The sequence below is a fragment of the Acanthochromis polyacanthus genome, chromosome 16 (genome assembly GCF_021347895.1).
Source record: "Acanthochromis polyacanthus isolate Apoly-LR-REF ecotype Palm Island chromosome 16, KAUST_Apoly_ChrSc, whole genome shotgun sequence".
Taxonomy (NCBI): domain Eukaryota; kingdom Metazoa; phylum Chordata; class Actinopteri; family Pomacentridae; genus Acanthochromis; species Acanthochromis polyacanthus.
In genome coordinates, this window is record NC_067128.1 from 34950234 (window position 1) to 34969201 (window position 18968).

At 40.3% G+C, this 18968-nt stretch overlaps 1 protein-coding gene across 1 annotated transcript in view; it reads right to left on the reverse strand.

Annotated features, from left to right (window-relative positions):
* Window positions 1–18968, reverse strand: part of mettl24 (methyltransferase like 24) — a 61653-nt gene that overhangs the window by 25736 nt on the left and 16949 nt on the right. Inside the window, exon 2 of the mRNA XM_051960827.1 lies at window positions 4216–4314. Coding sequence (XP_051816787.1) covers window positions 4216–4314 — 99 coding nt within the window. The remainder of the gene's footprint in view (window positions 1–4215; window positions 4315–18968) is intronic.

Below are 18968 nucleotides of genomic sequence, written 5' to 3' on the forward strand. Positions count from 1 at the left end.
TGCAAAAATGACACAAAACTTACACTGAGACACAAAAATGGCACTGAAAGATGCAAAAAGACAGAAAAATGACAAAAATGGGACTAAAAGATGCAAAAATGACACAAAACTTACACTAAAAGACACAAAAATGGCACTAAAAGATGCAAAAATTGACAAAAACGTACACTAAAAGACAATGAAAATATGCTAAAAGATGCTAAACTGACACAAAAAGACACTAAAATGACACTAAAATGACACCAAAAGATGCATAAAGACAGAAAAATGACAATAATGGGACTAAAAAAATGCAAAAATGACACAAAACTTTCACTAAAAGACACAAAAATGGCACTAAAAGACACTAAAATTATGCTAAAAGATGCTAAACTGACACAAAAAGACACAAAAATGGCTAATGAGAAATAATCCATCGTCATGCTCCTCTCTGACTGGTACTGATCTCTGGTCGGGCCTCAGACCATCTCTCTGAGCTCCACTTCCACCAGGCATCGTGTCAGTCAGCATTACAGCTGAGGATGCTGCCAGCTCCCTGCGCCGGCTCCCTCCACCCTCGCCTGTCACCGTCGATGATGGACAGTTCACTTCCAACAGCTTCCTACAAACACACTTCGTCTTTCCGTCCTCGTTCCTTCCTGTCCTCACACACAAACCAGCGCTAGTTCATTATGAGCAGCGTTTCTGCTTTGTGGAGGATACAGAGTGAGGGCTTCGTCATTTTGGAGTGTTCCGGCTGTATTGTGTGAGGAGGAAAAGATAAGATGCTGGCTTATCCCCCGAGTCAGTTTCATTACAATGAAAGAACACCAACAGCACATGCACTCTAAAATATGTCACAGCAGACGAATCAGGAACAACAGAGTGACTGAAGCCCTAGAAATGGACCAAAGATCAAGAGATGTCACAGCATTTGTGTCTGTAAAGAGCTGCATTAATTTTCCATCAAGATCTTAAATTGATGATGGGGGAGTGGGGCAAAGTCTTCTCCAGAACATCCCAAAGAGCCTCAATGATGAGGTCTGGACTCTGTGGAGGACAATCCATCTCATGCTCCCTGATCCACTCATTCTCAAAGTGAGCCCATGAATCCAGGCATCGTCATCTTGGACCAAGAAAAAAAAAACTCCACTGATGTAAAGACCTGCTCATTCAGTATCTTCAGGTATCAGCTGATCTCATAACTTTGGTGAACCTGACCAACCCCAGATCATAACCCTAACCCCCACAGGCTGGTAGACACTAGACATGATGAGTTCATCCTCCTCTCTTCTTACCCTGATGCCCCCATCACTTTGGAACAGGGTGAATCTGGACTCATCAGACCACATGACCTTCTTAAAATTGCTCCAGAGTCCAATCTTTATGCTGCCTAGCAAACTGAAGACTTTTTTTCTGATTAGTCTCACTGATCTTAGAGCTACAGCCGTTTAGTCCCAATCCTTTGGGTTTCCTTTGCATTGTGTGTGTGGAAATGTTCTTACTTTCACTATTAAACATAGCTGTGAGTTCTACTGTTGATTTCCTACGATCATCTAAGAGTTTGTTCTGACCACCAAGATGATGGTCTCCTTCAGGTTTTAATTACGCATTGGATGGTTCTTAACCTGATTTTGTCACGCCCTCGACCTCACCTGCCAGCTAGTGGTAGATTCTCCCTCCTTTCCCCATCTCTCTCCTCTCTTAGGCAGCATGTGGCATACAGACAGCTGCTGCCAATCACAATCAGTGGAACTGGTGGGCGAGCAGGTGGGAATGATCACCAATCACCATCCCTCCTCCACATAAGCCAGACGTTGCCGCTACTCCTCGCTGGATCATGAACTGTCCTGGTTAGTATTGGCCCTGGTTCAGTCTCCTGTCTGCTCGCCCTTCCTGATCAGACCATGACCCCAGTCAGGACGCCACTGCTCCACCAGCCATTCGCCTCCTCTCCTGCCCAGTCCTCCCATCAGCTGTTCCTACCTCGGACAGGTAAGTTCCCTGCCAGTCAGACTGGTTATCTCCCGTGTTTTCCAGCGTCCTGGTAGCATTAGCCCTGCACTATTCAGCAGTTGTGTTACCCTCTACATGCTTTTGTTCTACTGCTTTGGTAGTACCAAGTTCGGGTTAATTCAGCTAAAACTATAGTTCCTGTGTATCGTGTTTTGTTCTTACTACCCTCTGGTCCTTTATGGGGCCCTGTTCAGCTTCAGCACCAAGCATCCTACCGTCTTGCCTAGCTACCTCTTGTACATCACATCCTGTTGTGTCTTTGTGTATTTTTGTCATGTCTCATGTCTCTGTTGCTCTGCTCACCAGTGTCTGCCTTCAGCATCGTAGCAGATTTTAGTAGTTTCATCCAATAATTTGACCCTTTCTGAGACAGATTAGCATCCTTTCCGTGACCACAGGATATTACGTCCATCATGGTGGAAGCTCCTCACTGCATCAGCGAGGATTTAATAAGTTGTTGCAGCTGAAACAGATTCATCACTGCGGTAATTATCCAATGGACGGCTTTTAGTTAAATTTAGATTGGTTTTTTTTGGACAGGTAGTGTTTATTTGACAGTTGATTGTGAGCGCTCACACTGCAGTTGTGGCCTGATAGTTGTGCTAGGAAGCATGATTAGCAGAAAACGAAAACGTAAAATTAAACCACGTCTTTTGCGTTGCGTTCGCAGTCGGGACAGAAGAAGCAGGATTCCAGTGTTTCGCAGATATTTTTCAAATTATGAAGCGGAGCGTCTTAATCAAACAGTTGTAATTAATGCTGATATGGACCGAGAAACAAACAACATCTCATTGATTGAGTCTGAATGGAGGGGCTGTGAGTTCCATCTGTATGGTAATCAATAGAATAATGAATTCACGAGGGTGCTGCCGAGCAAGACGAGCGCTGAGCTGAATGTGAACGAGTTGTAGCTTCAGTCGTCTGATACACGGAACAATAAGCAGGCTTCCAGGAAAATAATAGCAGCTGTACTTGTTTTTTTTTTTAATGCTACATTTGAGCATCTGGTACCAATATTTGGTAAATCTCGGTTCGAGTGGTAAAAATCTGATTCAGGATTATGTGCTTCCTCCTGGAACATAGCCTGAAGCAAAGCAGGAAGCACAGCCAACATCTCAAATAAATAACGGAGAAAAACTAAAAATACACCACACTCAAAGCTGAACGAGGTCAAAGCTGAACGACCAGGAACTTGGAGATCAACAGTCGAGGTGTTGAGTTTCTGAAATAAGAACTCTGTCTAAAAATAACAGCTTTAATATCCTGTGAAGACGTGTTCTCTTCACACCCAGCAGAAAAACAAGAAAACGGTGCCAGGAAACAGCATCCTGTGTTCTGCTTCACACCTTCTTAAAGCTGTTGCGTCTTCGTGTCTGCTCTGTGAATCTTCCACATCAGATTATAGCTCTGTCGTTTGTTGTGCTGTGTTGGACAGTCGGCGTTCTCTGTTTAAAACTCATCAGCTGGCATGTAGTTGCAGGTTTACGCTACCAGACAAAACTCTTTTTGAAAACTGTTTGATGGTGTTGAATACAAAATGACAAACGAGACACAAAATGAGAAAAACCAGACACAAAACAACAAAAGTGAGACACAAAACCATAAAAATGAGACATAAATTGACAAAAACAAGACATAAAACGACAGAAACAACAAAAATAAGACACGAAATGCCAAAAACAAGACAAAGCAACAAAAATGAGAGAAATGACAAGACGACAAAAAGACGCGACAGAAATTGACAAACGACATAAAACGTCAAAAGCAAGACACTAAATGAGAAAAACGAGACACAAAAAGACAGAAATAAGACGCAAAACGGCAAAAATGAAATGCGAAACAACAAAAACGAGACATAAAGCAACAAATGAGAGAAATGACACAATGACGAGACAGAAATTGACATAAAATGATAAAAACGAGACGATGATAAAAATGGCACAAAATGACAAAAAGGAGACGCAAAGAGGAAAACAAGACACAAAATGAGAAAAGAGACAAAATTACACAAACGAGACAAGAAATGACAAAAATGAGACAAATGGCAAAAATGAGATGCAAAATGAGAAAAGAGACACGAAAGTGACAAAAATGAGACACAAACAACTAAAAAGAGGCACAAAATTGCAAGAATGAGACACAAAGCAAATAAAGAGACACACAATAAGAAAAACGTCGTCAGCCACATTATTTTAGGAGAGATTTGGAACAAGGACTCACCTGTGGGGTTGTGATGAAGCTCAGGAACCTTTTAGCCTCGTCCTCCAGAGAGCGACCCTCCCCGGCCCAGGGCTGCAGGTCGATGTGCCACCGAGGCGTCTGCAGGAGAACATGCATACATGTATGACGGACAGAACATGAGAATGGACCCAGCATAGAAGCAGGTCACTCAGAAGGAAATGTTCCTTCAGGTGCTGTAACCCATTTGTGTGATAGAACTGGGTCACAGTGTGCTCAGTGGAACATTTTTCCACACGTCTAAGCGACAAATACGTTCATTTCTATGATTATTTTGGTAAAACTGGGACTGCTGTTTATTCCTATGCTGCAGTGGTGTCAAACATGAGGCCCGTGGGCCAAAACCAGCCCTGCAGAGGGTCCAATCCGGCCCACGATACGACTTTAAGTGTGAAAATGACAGAGGACATTAACTGCAGATTGTAAATTTGTAAAACTAAATTTAAAATAATTTCTAAAACCATGACAAGTAGTTTTGATCATAAAGTAAAATACTAGATTGTTCATTGTCGTTTTGTCATTTTTTTTGGTGACATTTTGTCTTTTTTTTGTTTGTTTTTTTGTGGGTTTTTGTTTCAATTCTCATTTTCCATCATTTTGTTGCTCATTTGTCATGTATCTCATTTTTATAATACATTTTCCAGTATTTGTTTTTTTTTGTCATTTCTCTCATGTTTTTGTCTTGTTTCTCATTTTTGTAGTTTTGTGTTTCCTCTGTCTCGCTTGTGTTTTTTGTCTTATATTTGTCATTTTACTTTATTTTTGTGTAGCGTTTTTGTCATTTTGTGGCTTTGTTTTGTCTTGCTGGTGTTGCTTTCTGTTATTTTGTTTCTACTTTTGTCATTTTTTTGTCTTGTTTGTGTAATTTGTTGTCTCATTTTTGTCAGTCATACATTGTTTTGTTGCTTTGTAACTTTTTTGTCTGTCTTTTTGTTTCATGTCGTTTTCTCATTTTGGTCATATTTTGTCTTGTTTTTGTTTTTTTGTCTGACTTTTATTTGTCTCATTGTTTTGTGTTCCCTTTTTGTCTCACTTGTGTCTTTCTTGTTTTTGTGTTTTGTTGTATTTGTTTTGCGTAGCATTTTTGTCATTTTGTGTTTTTGGTCTCATATTGTTTTCTGTCATTTTTCTTCTCACTTTTAAAATGTTTTGTGTCACTTGTCGCTTTGTAACTTTTATGTATAATTTGTTTCTTTTTGTTTTGTGTCTCATTTTTGTAATATTTTGCCTTGTTTTTGTTGCTTTTTGTCTTTTTTGGGTTTTTTTTTTGTCTGACTCTGGTCGTTTTGATCACAAAGTAAAATCCTCCATCATTCAGTTCCAGATCAAACTGGGCTGAATGTGGCCCCTGAACTAGAATAATTTTGACAGCGCTGCTCTGCTGGAAGCTGCAGACGTGTGGAAAGCCGAGCTGTGAGTTACGCGTGGAAAAGTCCGACCTTCATCAGCTGGCTGAAGCAGCTCCTGTGACCACATTCCTGAAACCTGGCAGAGCTTCACTTCTACAGGAATGTGTCTGTTTATGGTTAGAGGCCCTGAGACAGAGAGGAAGGAGAGGCAAAAAGCACCACCAAGGCCGAGTGTTCATTAGCAGCCCTGGTATTAATTATCCTCAGTGATTTCACGTCAGCCTGTGTGGGATGTTCCTGGACGCTGCAGTGGATTCTCACATTTACATGGCTGTGCTTGGATCGTTCTTGGCTGCAGAACGTGATCATGTTTGGGATTGTTGGGCACATCTGGCGAACAATCTGTCAAGGACGCAGTCTGTTAAAGGAGATGTTTTCATGCACAAAGGGCTGCATAGCTTGTGTGTGTGTGTGTGTGTGTGTGTGTGTGTGTGTGTGTGTGTGTGTGTGTGTGTGTGTGTGTGTGTGTGTGTGTGTGTGTGTGTGTGTGTGTGTGTGTGTGTGTGTGTGTGTGTGTGTGTGTGTGTGTGTGTGTGTGTGTGTGTGTGTGTGTGTGTGTGTGTGTTACATATTCATGCATTTACATTATGTCTGCGTTACATATGTCTCCTTAAATGTACATTTATGTGCATGAACAACCTGAACAGATGCACCACTGTTTAAAAGTTTGGGGTCATTTAGAAATATCTTTATTTTTTTGAAAGAAAAACTTTTTTTTTCAATGTAGATCATGTTAAATTAATCAGAAATCCAATCTAGACATAGTTAATGTGTAAAAGACTATTTTAGCTGGAAACTTCAACAAATATAGAGCAACTTTAACTTAATTTAGAGCAATTTTAACTCATTTCTGAGCAACTTCAACAAATATAGAGCAACCTTTACTAATATAGAGCAATTTTAAATAATATAGAGCAACATTAACTCATTAGGAACAACTTTAACAAATATAGAGCAACTTTAACTAATAATATCAACTTTAGCTACACATAGGGCGACTTTAAATAATGTAGAGCAACAAGTTTAAACAACATAGAGCAACCGCAAACACAATATTATCTCCTAATTAATACTTGTTTTTTTATGTCAGGGCTCTTTTCCTCTTCAGTGTATGTGTACAAACACTAGTGCTTTTTTAAAATTTCATTTATATGTTTTCAGTTTCTACTGTTGGATCTTATCCAGCTCAGTCCAGTTTGTTTTGTAATGTTTTTGATATTACTGATAATTTATCTGATTTGAAATGTAAGAATCTGGCCAGTTACATATTTTTTCAGCTGACTCATTATAGGTTCTTTCTTTTTACTTGTGCAGTTACAGATCTGCAAGTGGGAAGTTTATATGTTATGCTTTTGTTCTGAGCATATATTAATTGCACATATCCACTGATTTTATGTGGAAAAAGAGTCATGGTGTTCTGCAAACATGTTATCTGACAGCACAGTCAGTTCTTCCTCCACTGATGCTGATCCTGGACCTGCCAGTGCAGAGAATCTGCTGTTCCTTTACAGTCTGCTGTTCCTTTACAGTCTGCTGTTCCTTTACAGTCTGCTGTTCCTTTAAGAATCTGCTGTTCCTTTACAGTCTGCTGTTCCTTTACAGTCTGCTGTTCCTTTACAGTCTGTTCCTTTAAGAATCTGCTGTTCCTTTACAGTCTGCTGTTCCTTTACAGTCTGCTGTTCCTTTTAGAATCCGCTGTTCCTTTACAGTCTGCTGTTCCTTTACAGTCTGCTGTTCCTTTTAGAATCCGCTGTTCCTTTTAGAATCCGCTGTTCCTTTACAGTCTGCTGTTCCTTTTAGAATCAGCTGTTCCTTTACAGTCTGCTGTTCCTTTTAGAATCCGCTGTTCCTTTTAGAATCAGCTGTTCCTTTACAGTCAGCTGTTCCTTTTAGAATCCGCTGTTCCTTTACAGTCTGCTGTTCCTTTACAATCCGCTGTTCCTTTAATGGCCACAGAGCTCCATCCACGCTGAGCCGTTCAGTGTTTGGCATTCAGCCTCCGATCGATTTTGCAACGTGTCAAAACATCTGAATGCTCGCCATGATTCAACTCTTCCCTCCTGTCTCTATCATTTCACTCCTGTTTCTGTTTCCTTTCCTCTCATCCTGCTTCACTTCTCTCCCTCTTTTTCTCTCTCTAGTGTCTTAATCAAAAATAACTCCCGGCACCAGAAGAGAGGCTGCTGCTGGATGACGGGAGATTTTCGGCTCAGAGAAACTTATGACGATGCAGAAACTATCTGCATAGAATTTTAAAATCTCGCATCTTGAAAATATAACCTCCTAAATCAAGCAGTGCAAATCATAGGCTTCCATAGACGATGCGGTTAATATTAGCTATATACAGAGGGTCCTCAACTTACATCAGAGTTCTGTTCCTATGGATTGACCTACGTCAGAACTTGATCAGTTCTTTGGAAAAGTCATTAGTACCAATGACTTTTATGCATGCGAGTCATTTTTCAAGGAGATGTTTTTACAACTTGAGTGTTTTATTGTATCTAATTTCACTTCCATAGAGATGGCTTTCCTTTTCTTCAAACCACTGAGGGTCCACGACTTATGTCAGCGTTCCGTTCCTATGGCAAGACGTAAATCGATTTTCACTGTAAGTCAGAACTCAGACGAAAACATGAAGCCGTTGCGTGTTTCGCCCTATTCCAAGTGTTTTATTATATCTCATTTTAGTTTAACGGAGATGGCTTTCTTTTTCTTTGAAGCACTGCCATCAGAAGAGTCTGACTTACGCTTGGGAGCCCTAACGAAGGGCCAAAAGTTAGCGAATGTTGCACAATCCAAGGCGGGGTACAACCGGAGAATGGAAACAAAGCAGTCGGATAGCACCGCATGACGACGTATTAATCCGCTCTGCTCGCCAACTAGTTCCACGTAACCAGTTCTGACGTAGCGACGAAACACTGTAGGTCGTAAACCGAGGACACCCTGTATACACAACACAGCTGGAAATGCAGGCGGTCCTCGACGTGTGTCGGCGTTTCGTTCCTGCGGCCCGACAGAAGTCGATCTTTGCTGCAAATCGGAACTCCGGCAAAAATGTAAACGATGCCATTACATGCTGTGTTTCACAATGTTGCGGGTGTTTTGTTCTATCTAATTTCACTTCCATAGAGATGGCTTTCTTTTTCCTCAAAGCATCAAAAAAATCTGAATTACGCTTGGGAGCACTAATGAAGGACAAAAGTTAGTGAATGTAGCACAATCCAAGGCGGTGTGCAAACTGTGAATGTAAACGTCTTATAGCGCTGCATGACGACAGATTCGTCCGCTCCACATCAACTAGTTCCACACAAACAGTTTCAGTGTAACCACGAAACGCCGTAAGTCGAGGACGTCATAAACTGAGGACCCTCTGTTAATGATTGGAGTAACTTTTCATCATCCAAGACAGTCCGGTTTATTCCCCCAAAATCTACAGATCTTTCTGCTATTCACATTTACCATGAAGTAGGAATGTGGTAATATGTCGGTACTGTTGATGATAGTGAAGTTTTAATATTGTCATCGTGTTAAATAACAGCATCTGGTCGACGCTCCAACGTACGGAGCTACAAATGGCACAGTTGCAGCTGCAGAGATGTATCCTGAGTGCAATAAAATAAACAAAGTTAAAGATAAATTTGATTTATTTTATTGAAATTCGTCAAGAATAAATACCAGAGTATGTACTAGTATTAGTACAACTGTCAGTGCCTTTTAAATGCACATAATTTAATTGGCTCATTAGTAGTAGATGAAATTTGCATTTTGACAAAACCCAACTACTTGCTCTCCATAGAAAATAAAATGAAAAGATAATTATTAATTAAATGCCATCATAATTAATGTGCTTTACAGATTCTTTACTTTTTAATGATAAAAACAGTGTTTACTGGTTCAACACTAATTATGATGTCTTTCTTCTAGTGTTTACATCTGGCTCAGGCTCCCCTTTAGACCATTTGTTGTTCAGTTCCTCCATAAAATTCTCATTCAGACCACATAGCAGAAATCCCTCCGGCAAAGCCCACAATCTGACAAGCATTCCCTGACAAAGAGAAGAAAGCCGAGTACCAGATCCCATCAACGCTGCTGCAAAAACATCATATGGAGAGTTTTACAGAGACACAAAGAAGTGCGTGGAGTCTATTTAGACGAAGAACATCTTCCTTCCTGCATGGTGGGGACGCTGGAAGCCCCCAGAGCTCTGTTTCTCTGAGCTGTTCTTTCCATCTCCTCTGCAGCGCTCAGCTGTCAGGCTCCATACATCACCCTGCCTCAGGTTGGGACTCGGCTGCTGATCGGAGGCCAGATATCTGGGACAGCAACTCTCTGGGAGGCTGCAGTGTGTACTTTAAGCCACGGTTGAATTAAAATGGAGAGCAAAAAGGACAATGGGAGTTTCTGAAGCAAAGACGTGTGGTTTCTAAACTTTACAGCAGAGGAATGTTTCACCAAATGGGGGAGGTGTGCAGCAGAAGATTTACTTTATAGCCCTGGAGTTATCAGATTGACCCAAGTTTTCAATTCAAGACCGTTTTCCTCACAAACTGCTATTATTTTATCTCTTTGTGCCCGTCCAGCCATTATCTATACAACGCTTAATCCCTATTAGGGGGGCTGGAGGCTATCCCAGCTGACTTAGAGTGAAGGTAGAAGACACCCTGGACAGGTCACCAGTTTATCACAGAGCTACATATACAAACACTCACATTCACACCTAGTTACCAATTAACCTCAGCATGTTTTTGGACTGTGGGAGAAACCCAACAAAAAGGCTCAAAACAAACACAAAAAGACTGAAAACCACCTCAAAAAAACTCAAAATTATTATGAAAAGACACAAAAAGAGGTATAATTATCAAAAAGACTGAACGCAAAATCCTCACAGATATCCTCACCAGTCAAAATCATCACAAAAATGTGCAGAATCACTACAGAACGGTCAAAAAAACCACAAGAAATGTGTGAAATCACAACAAAAAACCCAAGCAGAAAAACAAGAGTCAAAATCACCACAGAAATGTGCGACATCACTACAAAAAGATGCAAATTAATCACAAGGAGATGCAAATATACCAAGAAAAATCACAAATTCATCACAAAAACATGCCTGATTCTCACAAAGAGTATAAACCACCACAGAAAGACTCAAAATTAACACAAACAGACTGAAAACCACCATAAAAAAGACCCAAAATCACCATAAAAAGAGGTAAAATTATCAAAAAGACTTAATGCAAAATCCCCACAAAAATCAACACGGATTAAAATCCTTATGAAAATGTCCAAAATCCCAAGAAAAGGGTCAAAGAAACCATAAAAAAAAATCTGTGAAATCATCACAAAATCACCACAAAAAAATCAAATATAACAGAAAAACATGCCAAATCCTCGCAGAGTCAAAACCACCACAGAAATGTGCTCCATCACTGCAAAAGATGCAAATTAAATACAAGGAGATGCAAATATACTAAGAAAAATCACAAATTCACGACGAAAACATGCCTGATTCCCACAAAGAGTCAAAAGGACACAAAATCATCACAAACGAGGCAAAACTATCATAAAAAAGACACACACACAGATGGAGAAAACCCACACATGCACAGGGAGAACATCCATACTGCACGCAGAAAGATCCTAGCTGCAAGGCGACGGCGCTAACCACCGATCCACTGTGCAGCCTCTATCTCTTAATGTGAAAAATCTAAACCCAATCTTCACCATTTACAAAAACCTGAAAGAAAAGCAACGTTCGTGGAACAATCTCCCACTAAACAGACATCGCATGAGGACGCACGTCTTCTACTGTAGATGCCTACGAGCTCTTTCTAACTGGTGAATCATCAGTGATGAGATTAGCGTTAAGCCTCGTGTTCAGTCAAGCAACAACAAGTCATCAGCACCTCGGGGACGAAGCTGGTAAGCAGTGTTAATGACAAAACACACAGAACATCAGTCAGAGTGGAGCCTCAGCTGTGCAGACCTGAATCCCATGACATTAGATATAATTACATCCTCAGCATGAGCCTGTAAGGTGGTTTCCATTACGCAAACGGCAAGGGAAATTATTGATTCATTAAGTTATAAAACATTACGAGATTATTGAACATTTCCACTTGAAACAGCGGAACACGAATGCCGACAAGTGGAAGCTGAGATGCAATTACTGCAAGAGGCTTAAGTATGACTGAAGGTGCTGAAAACTGTAAAAAATTAAGTTTCACCTTCAAGAACTGGAAAGAGTGGAGATGTTTGTTTGAGTGGAAGCACGGAATAGAGCATGAAGGGGTGGTTGGAGTGAAATTTATTGGTGCAACGACCTTTCAAAGCAGTTTTCTGAAGAAAATACGTGTTGACGGCTGAAAGTTTGCTCCTGAAACATTTAAAATACGCATAGCTATACCAACCGCAGGTCTGTTTGTTTTTGGTGAGAGTGTGTGTCAAACATCGTATGTGTTGGTAGCACCGGTGTCTGGTGACTCTTCAGATCTGTATCTTAGCATATTTAGTGAATCCTGACCTCGACAAATCGAGTCCAGGTCAGAGGAGGAGTGAATCCTTCCAGTGGAGCTCTGCTGATTCACATCTCCTCCAAACTCTTCCTGCCACTGCTCTGTTACAGACTCAGAACTAAATTTACTCCAAAGGCAAAAATTTAACTGCACTGTGATTTATTATTTTTTGTTTTCTTCCTGACACATTCTTGCTCTCATGTACTTCCTTCGATGTCTCACTCTTTGACAGTTCTGCAAAAGTTTAGGCACTTCTGGGCAACTTATATGTTTTGTTTTGTAGTAGCTTTAACAACCTTCTGATAAGTAGCCAAAGCCGAAACCACTGAGCCACCGTTATTCCAGAGGGTTAGTCCTCTAGCAGTGCTGTAGTCCTGCACCGTCAGACTGTTGCACTAAAGCAGCACTGTGTAGAATGGTCTGACCACGCCTCAATATCCTTTGCAGCTGTTTTCACGATGCTATGCAAAGGAGACAACGATGATGTTACTTTGAAATAGTGAGGAAAGAATGACTTTGGTGGAACGTTTGCATGCACCGTGTTTAAAATGGCAAAATCCCCAAAGAATAAAGCAGATCTGCCTCACTGGCTGATCCTAATCTTCAGTGAAGCTTGATATTTTCAGCGTGGTACGTTGTTAGCTCAGAGGTTGCTGTTGTCTAGCATAGTGAAGGACATTTTAAAAAGGTTACATGTAGATGACAGGAGGGAAGGAAAAAGATGTGTAAAATACATAACCAACGGAGGCTCATAATCGCAGGGTCTGTTTTGGATCAGTAACTGTTGAAGGAATCTTTGTTTTTTTTCCCTGCATGTGTGTAGAATCTACTTTACCAATGTTGTTTCTATGATCCACCTTTGTTGCATTCTTACTTTTTATTTTATCAACTTAAAAACAAAAAGTTTCTGCAAGTTTTTGCACCCTCCCACTCAAAACCACTCCACCTAATTAGGCCTTAATTGACGTGTGAGGATTTGTATGGCAGGTTAAGAACAGTCATTAGCCAGCTAATGACAGGAGTCAGCTATATGATAATGATAAATAATAAGCCTTTCAAACCTTCACGATATACACAGTAACCACAGGCTCTGCTGTGCAGCCAGCTGTGGATCTGATGGAGCTAATTGATGCCTACAAAACAGGGGAGAGCGTTAAAACGATATCAAAGTGCCTGCAGCTCGCAATTTTCACTGTCTAAAATGTCATTAAGGGATGGTAGTTAAGGGAAACAGTGGATGTCATGACCAAGAAAACGCTCAGATGAGTAGAAAAGAAAAGCTGCAGACAGAAAAGCATCAACGCACAAATGAGGTGTACATGGAGGAGTGATGAGAATAAAAGTTTACCTGCAGCCTCATCACAAACACCTGAAGTCTGTGAAGCAACAAGCTGAGCTGTTGGGCCATTATGACCAAAGGTTTGTTTGGAGAAAAGAGAGGATTAAAGTAGCAGCATTACCATTTAAAGAATGGCACAATACTTGGCAGAGTTCAGTGAGATGACCAACCTCAGCAGCACTCATGCATCCCCAAACCATGATACTGCCTCCACCATGCTTGACAGTAGGTCCTGTACATGCTGGAGGTAATTGCTTCGCCTGGCCTTCTGTGTATCTTCACATTAGCAGGAGGAAGATAAAGCTGTAAACTGCACTCATCTGACAACAGAATCTTCTTCCAGTTCCTGGCTGTCCAGTCCTTTAGTGCTTGGGTCCAACATCACCGGGCTAACCTCTGTCTCTCATTGGTCAGGGGCTTCTTTTCATTATTATTATGGCCTTTTGTCTGCTTTATTTGATAGGAGAGATAGGAAATGGGGAGAAGAGTTGGGGAAAGACATGCAGCAAAGGGCCACGAGTGGGAATCGAACCCGTGCCGCTGCGTTGGAGACCAGCCCCTATACATGGTTCACCTGCTTAACCCACTGAGCTATAAAGGCGCCTCAGTCAGGGGCTTCTTAACAGCCTGGTAGGACCTTAGGTCATGATCTAAAAGTCAAACACGTACAATGCTGGTGGAACACTGGACACCAGTTTGGATTGACCGCTGCTGCTGAAGCTCTTGTGATTTGCTGTATATGTGGATCAGGATGCGTTCATTTCTTGCTGAAGAAACCTTTGGACACCCAGATCTTGGTTTGTCCTCCAGGTTGTTGGCTTGTCTGTATTTCTTCAGAGTGTATCCTCCTGCTGAAGGACTACATCTACACTTCCTGGCTATCTGGCGACAGCTGTACCCTTCCTGGCTGAAAATCTGAATCTTTAAGCGTGTTTCCTGCACAAGATTCCTTGTTTTAGCCATTTTTGTCTCTGAAGAACTTTCAAATGTGCTGGCTTTATACAGACACGAAGCACGGCAACAAAAACTGTGTCTTTTGCTAAAAAGCACAACCTTCATGAGTGGGTTACTGGTACCAAAATGACCCAATAATCAAACTTTCTTCTGTGTTTTAATAAAACCGATCAACTTTACATTTTTAATGGCTTATTAGGATTTGTTTTGTATTTTGGCTGTAACTGTAGTAAAAGAAATTGCACTTGTAGATCTAAGTGATTCTTAATGCGATATTTGACAAATGCATGGGGGTCCAAAAACTTTACCTCTGTATAGAATCTGTCTTTCTGAATGACCTGCATGTTGGGATGGAGCTGGGTGTGAGCAGCCAGGCCAAGCATGAATGGAAAAAGTTCCACATGTGTATTTGGATTTATACCAATGTATGGACAAGAGATTTCAGCACCTAAGCATGGACTGACAGTGTGGTTAGAGAGTCTGATGCGACACGACACCGTCAGAGTAAAAAAACTGTCACTACAGTATCAAACGTCATGGAGGACCGAGCCACAGGTGAGCTGTGTCTGCCCGTTTGGAAACCATAAGGCGACGGACTGAGCGCTGCCAAGTCCGACCTGTTGCTGGTAAAGCGCCAAGGTGGCTGAGTTTTTTTGTTTTTTTTTAATGATTGCTCTCACCAGACACTTCAGAAAAATCCCACCAAGCTGTGCAGTTAAGAGGTCGGTCAAAGCTTTTAGTTCAACAGCGTGTGAAATGTTTTTTTAACACGGCGGACTGTCTTGAAGTTCAAGAATGTTCTTTGACAAGCTGTATTTTCCTGACAGCTTGGGCAAAAACTCAACAGCACCCAATGCCAAATGAAGGTCAAGACGTGCAGCGGACCAACGGGCAGATGGAGAAGTTGCGATTTTAATGAAACAGCTGGTGGCTGATTCGCATTAACCTCCCTCTGTTTTCTGGTAGGTGGGGAACCCAGGTGCTAGACCAGATCAGAGATTTGTGCTCCAGAGGCTTGTACTAATGTGATTGAGGGGGAAAAACACACATAATGATGTTGTAATTTTAGTGTGAAGCTGCAAACTTTGTTGCAGTGAATAAAGTACCACATGGTACAGCTTTGTTGCTTGTAAAACAAATGTTATATTGAAAACATCAGCAGGACTTTTTCATTAATGTATGATTTCAGTTCAATGTTTTTCCTTTCAGAAAGCACAAGAGAGCAACAAAATCTACATACAAAACTGCAGGGAGTGCTATGTGTATTTTTTATCAGATATTTTGCTTTATATTTATTACATTGTAAAGAGCAATGAAATGTTATGACAATGCTATACACTACCGTTAAAAGTTTGGAGTCACTTAGAACTGTCCTTATTTTTGAAAGAGGAGCATTTTTTTCAGTGAAGACAACATAAAATGAGTCAGAAATCCAGTGTAGACATTGTTAATGTGGTAAATGACTATTCTAGCTGGAAACGGCTGATTTTTAATGGAATATCTCCATAGGGGTACAGAGGAACATTTCCAGCAACCATCACTCCTGTGTTCTAATGCTAGATTGTGTTAGCTAATGGTGCTGAAAGGCTCATTGATGATTAGAAAACCCTTGTACAATTATGTTAGCACATGGATAAAAATGTGATTATATTTTTTCATGGAAAACATGAAATTGTCTAGATGACCCCAAACTTTTCGAACGGTAGGGTACATATCAACTGACTAAAATGAGGGAAAAATACTGGGAAAACTTTTTCCTCATGGGGAAACTGCACCATCGTAGTGTTTTCACAGTTTTCACATTTGAACACTGCCTTCAACATCATTCCATTCTCCTCTGCCATCTCGAAATCCAGAAACCCAGGTTGGTCTAATCGTGGTGTTCCACAAGGCTCTATCCTTGGCCCGCTTCTATTTTCGATCTAAATCCTCATCTCAGCCAGATCATTTAGAATCATATTATCTTCCACCTTTTATACGCAGATGACATAGTGATACATTACCATTCAAATTGACACCTCAGTAGCCTTGTAATCATGCAAAATGTCAATTGTCAGAAAATTTTGTACAATTTAATGAATGTGATGTTTTAGTCACTGGTTCCAACACCTCTACTAGCATGTTGTAAATTTGATCACCTGACCAACAATATTAAGCAATTTGCTCCTTATCTTGGGAGTTATTTTTGATGTTGATCTCTCTTTCAATGCTAGACTGCTGAGTGTTTAGTCAAGTTAAGTTTCTTTCGACCAATAACAATCATTGAATTTTGGTCATTCCTATCTGCCACTGATTTGCATTGAATTCTGCCCTCAATTACTCCAACACACTTTGTTCCAGCATCAGTCAGCCCCACTCACCGACTCAAACTGCTTCAGAACGCTGGTGCCAGGATGTCAATTGGCACTAAGAAATATGATCACATTACTGCGCTATTTGCCAATCTACAGCAGCTACCTGTGAAATTCTGCATTGATTTCTCTCTTAATCACTTTTAAAGCAATAACAGGCCTCGTTTCAGATTACATTAAGGATCTTTAATGCCTTTATGTCCTGGGACGCTCTGTCAGGTTATAAATGGGGCTCGGTTGGCAATTCCAAGATATCGTCTTGTTAATGCTGCACCCAAACTGACTTATTTTGCCATTTGAGTTAAGACAGGAAACAACTGCAGTGTCTTTTGCATCTCTTTTTGAAAACGTTCTCTTATCGTTCTCTTATCTTAAAACCCTTAATGGATATGTGATATTTTACAGTGTTAAAATCCCATTCTTGTTTGCCTTTTGTGTTATGACCTGATTGTTTTGTGACCTCTGTTTTATATTCCTATTTCCTTCATTTTTTTAAATATCATTCGTATGTACATTTGTTTTTCTTTCAGTTTGCACTTTGTAACTTTGTTAAGAAAAGTGCTGTATAAATACAAGCTTTTATTATTGCATTATTCCAACATTGCTGCAGTGGCAAAAGAAATAACTGGACTGTGTTCGTCATTGTAATGACATGATTACTGATGTTGGTCTCACACCAGAAGCCATCTCGCTTTCATTTTTCTTCACTTCCCTCTGTTTCTCCATTATGGTTATTTGAGAGGTTCATTAGGTCCTAAGTGTCGGACACCAGTTGTTATTTGATTATTGTTGCCATGGTAACCAATCTCAGCTTTGGCAGGCGGTGGTGGTGATGTTTGCTGTGTGACAACAAACGACAGACGATTGGGTTTTAGTATATAAGCCATCTCACTGACAGACTATTGGACCTAAAGGGTCAGTGTAAAGTTTAATGGGTTTACACACCAGAGGTGGGTCAAAACAGAGATCTGTATTCAAAGTTAAAAGTCGTTTTTATTGGTAAATGTCATGCGCTATGTCCTTTTATTTGCTTACTGTGAAGCAGAAGTCATTTCACTGTCATCAGTATTTCTTGTGAAGGAAACCTGCCACCATTTAGCAGTGGTTTGAAACTAGTCATTCAAGAAATTCTTGACAAACCTTTTCTCATTGTGGATGCAACATTAGATGATGATATAAGTTTAGACAAACTCTATGGCAAAATATTTGACAGTATTGAATAGTTTATGGATGTTGTCTAATTTTGTTCTCAAGTGTGGTTTGTTATGACATATTTTTATACTTGTGAAAGTTGTCTGACACCTCAGTGATGCAATCTTAGTGTTTGGTTGACGAAATTTGGGTTCAAAGTTTTGTGTTTTCAAGAATGGTCTAACATTCCAAGCACCACTGTAACGCTATATTCGGGTTGTGGGTTAGACAAGCTTTTACATCTCATTAACGTTCATTGCAATAAAACCATAGAAGAAATTTAGAGAGAAAAATTGGCTGGAGCAGCGAACAACTTATAGACATCTGAAATGTGCTTTGTTTAGGAAGCCAAAAAGATTGGAAACAACTGGTTAAAAAACTGTGATGCAGTTTACAAGTTTGTTTTATTTTTAATTGTGCAAAATCTTCATCTAAAATGAAGGGTTTGAAAGCAGAGTGGTCTATCCTGCTTTCTGTAGTTGGTTAGAAAAATGAGTTTTGTATTTCAAGATTGGTCTAGCACTCAAAGCCCCACTGTAACGCTGTATTTGGGTTGTGGGTTAGATCACTTAGCCACTAAAATCTAGACCAGAAAGTATACAGAAATTATATAAAACTCAGTTTGGATTTTTGTGGGTTAGACCACTCTGATTCTAGCCTCCTTAATTATTTCCTACAAAGGGGATCAGCCAGTTAACAGCTACATATACTACCATTCAAAAGTTTGGGGTCACCCAGACAATTTCATGTTTTTCTTTAAAATTGATACCTTTATTCATGATTCTGTATAATCTGGGAGAGATGAGGCATTTAGATTGAAAGTAAAAGCGGGCCAAGGACTGAGCCTTGTGGAACACCATGAGGTTTCAAGACTTCTAGATGTTTTCAATGTTGAATGCAGCATTCTTATATGAAAACACTAGGTCTGTGCAGTTTATGAACAGATTTAGCTGCAACTTGGTCAAATTGTTCTCCC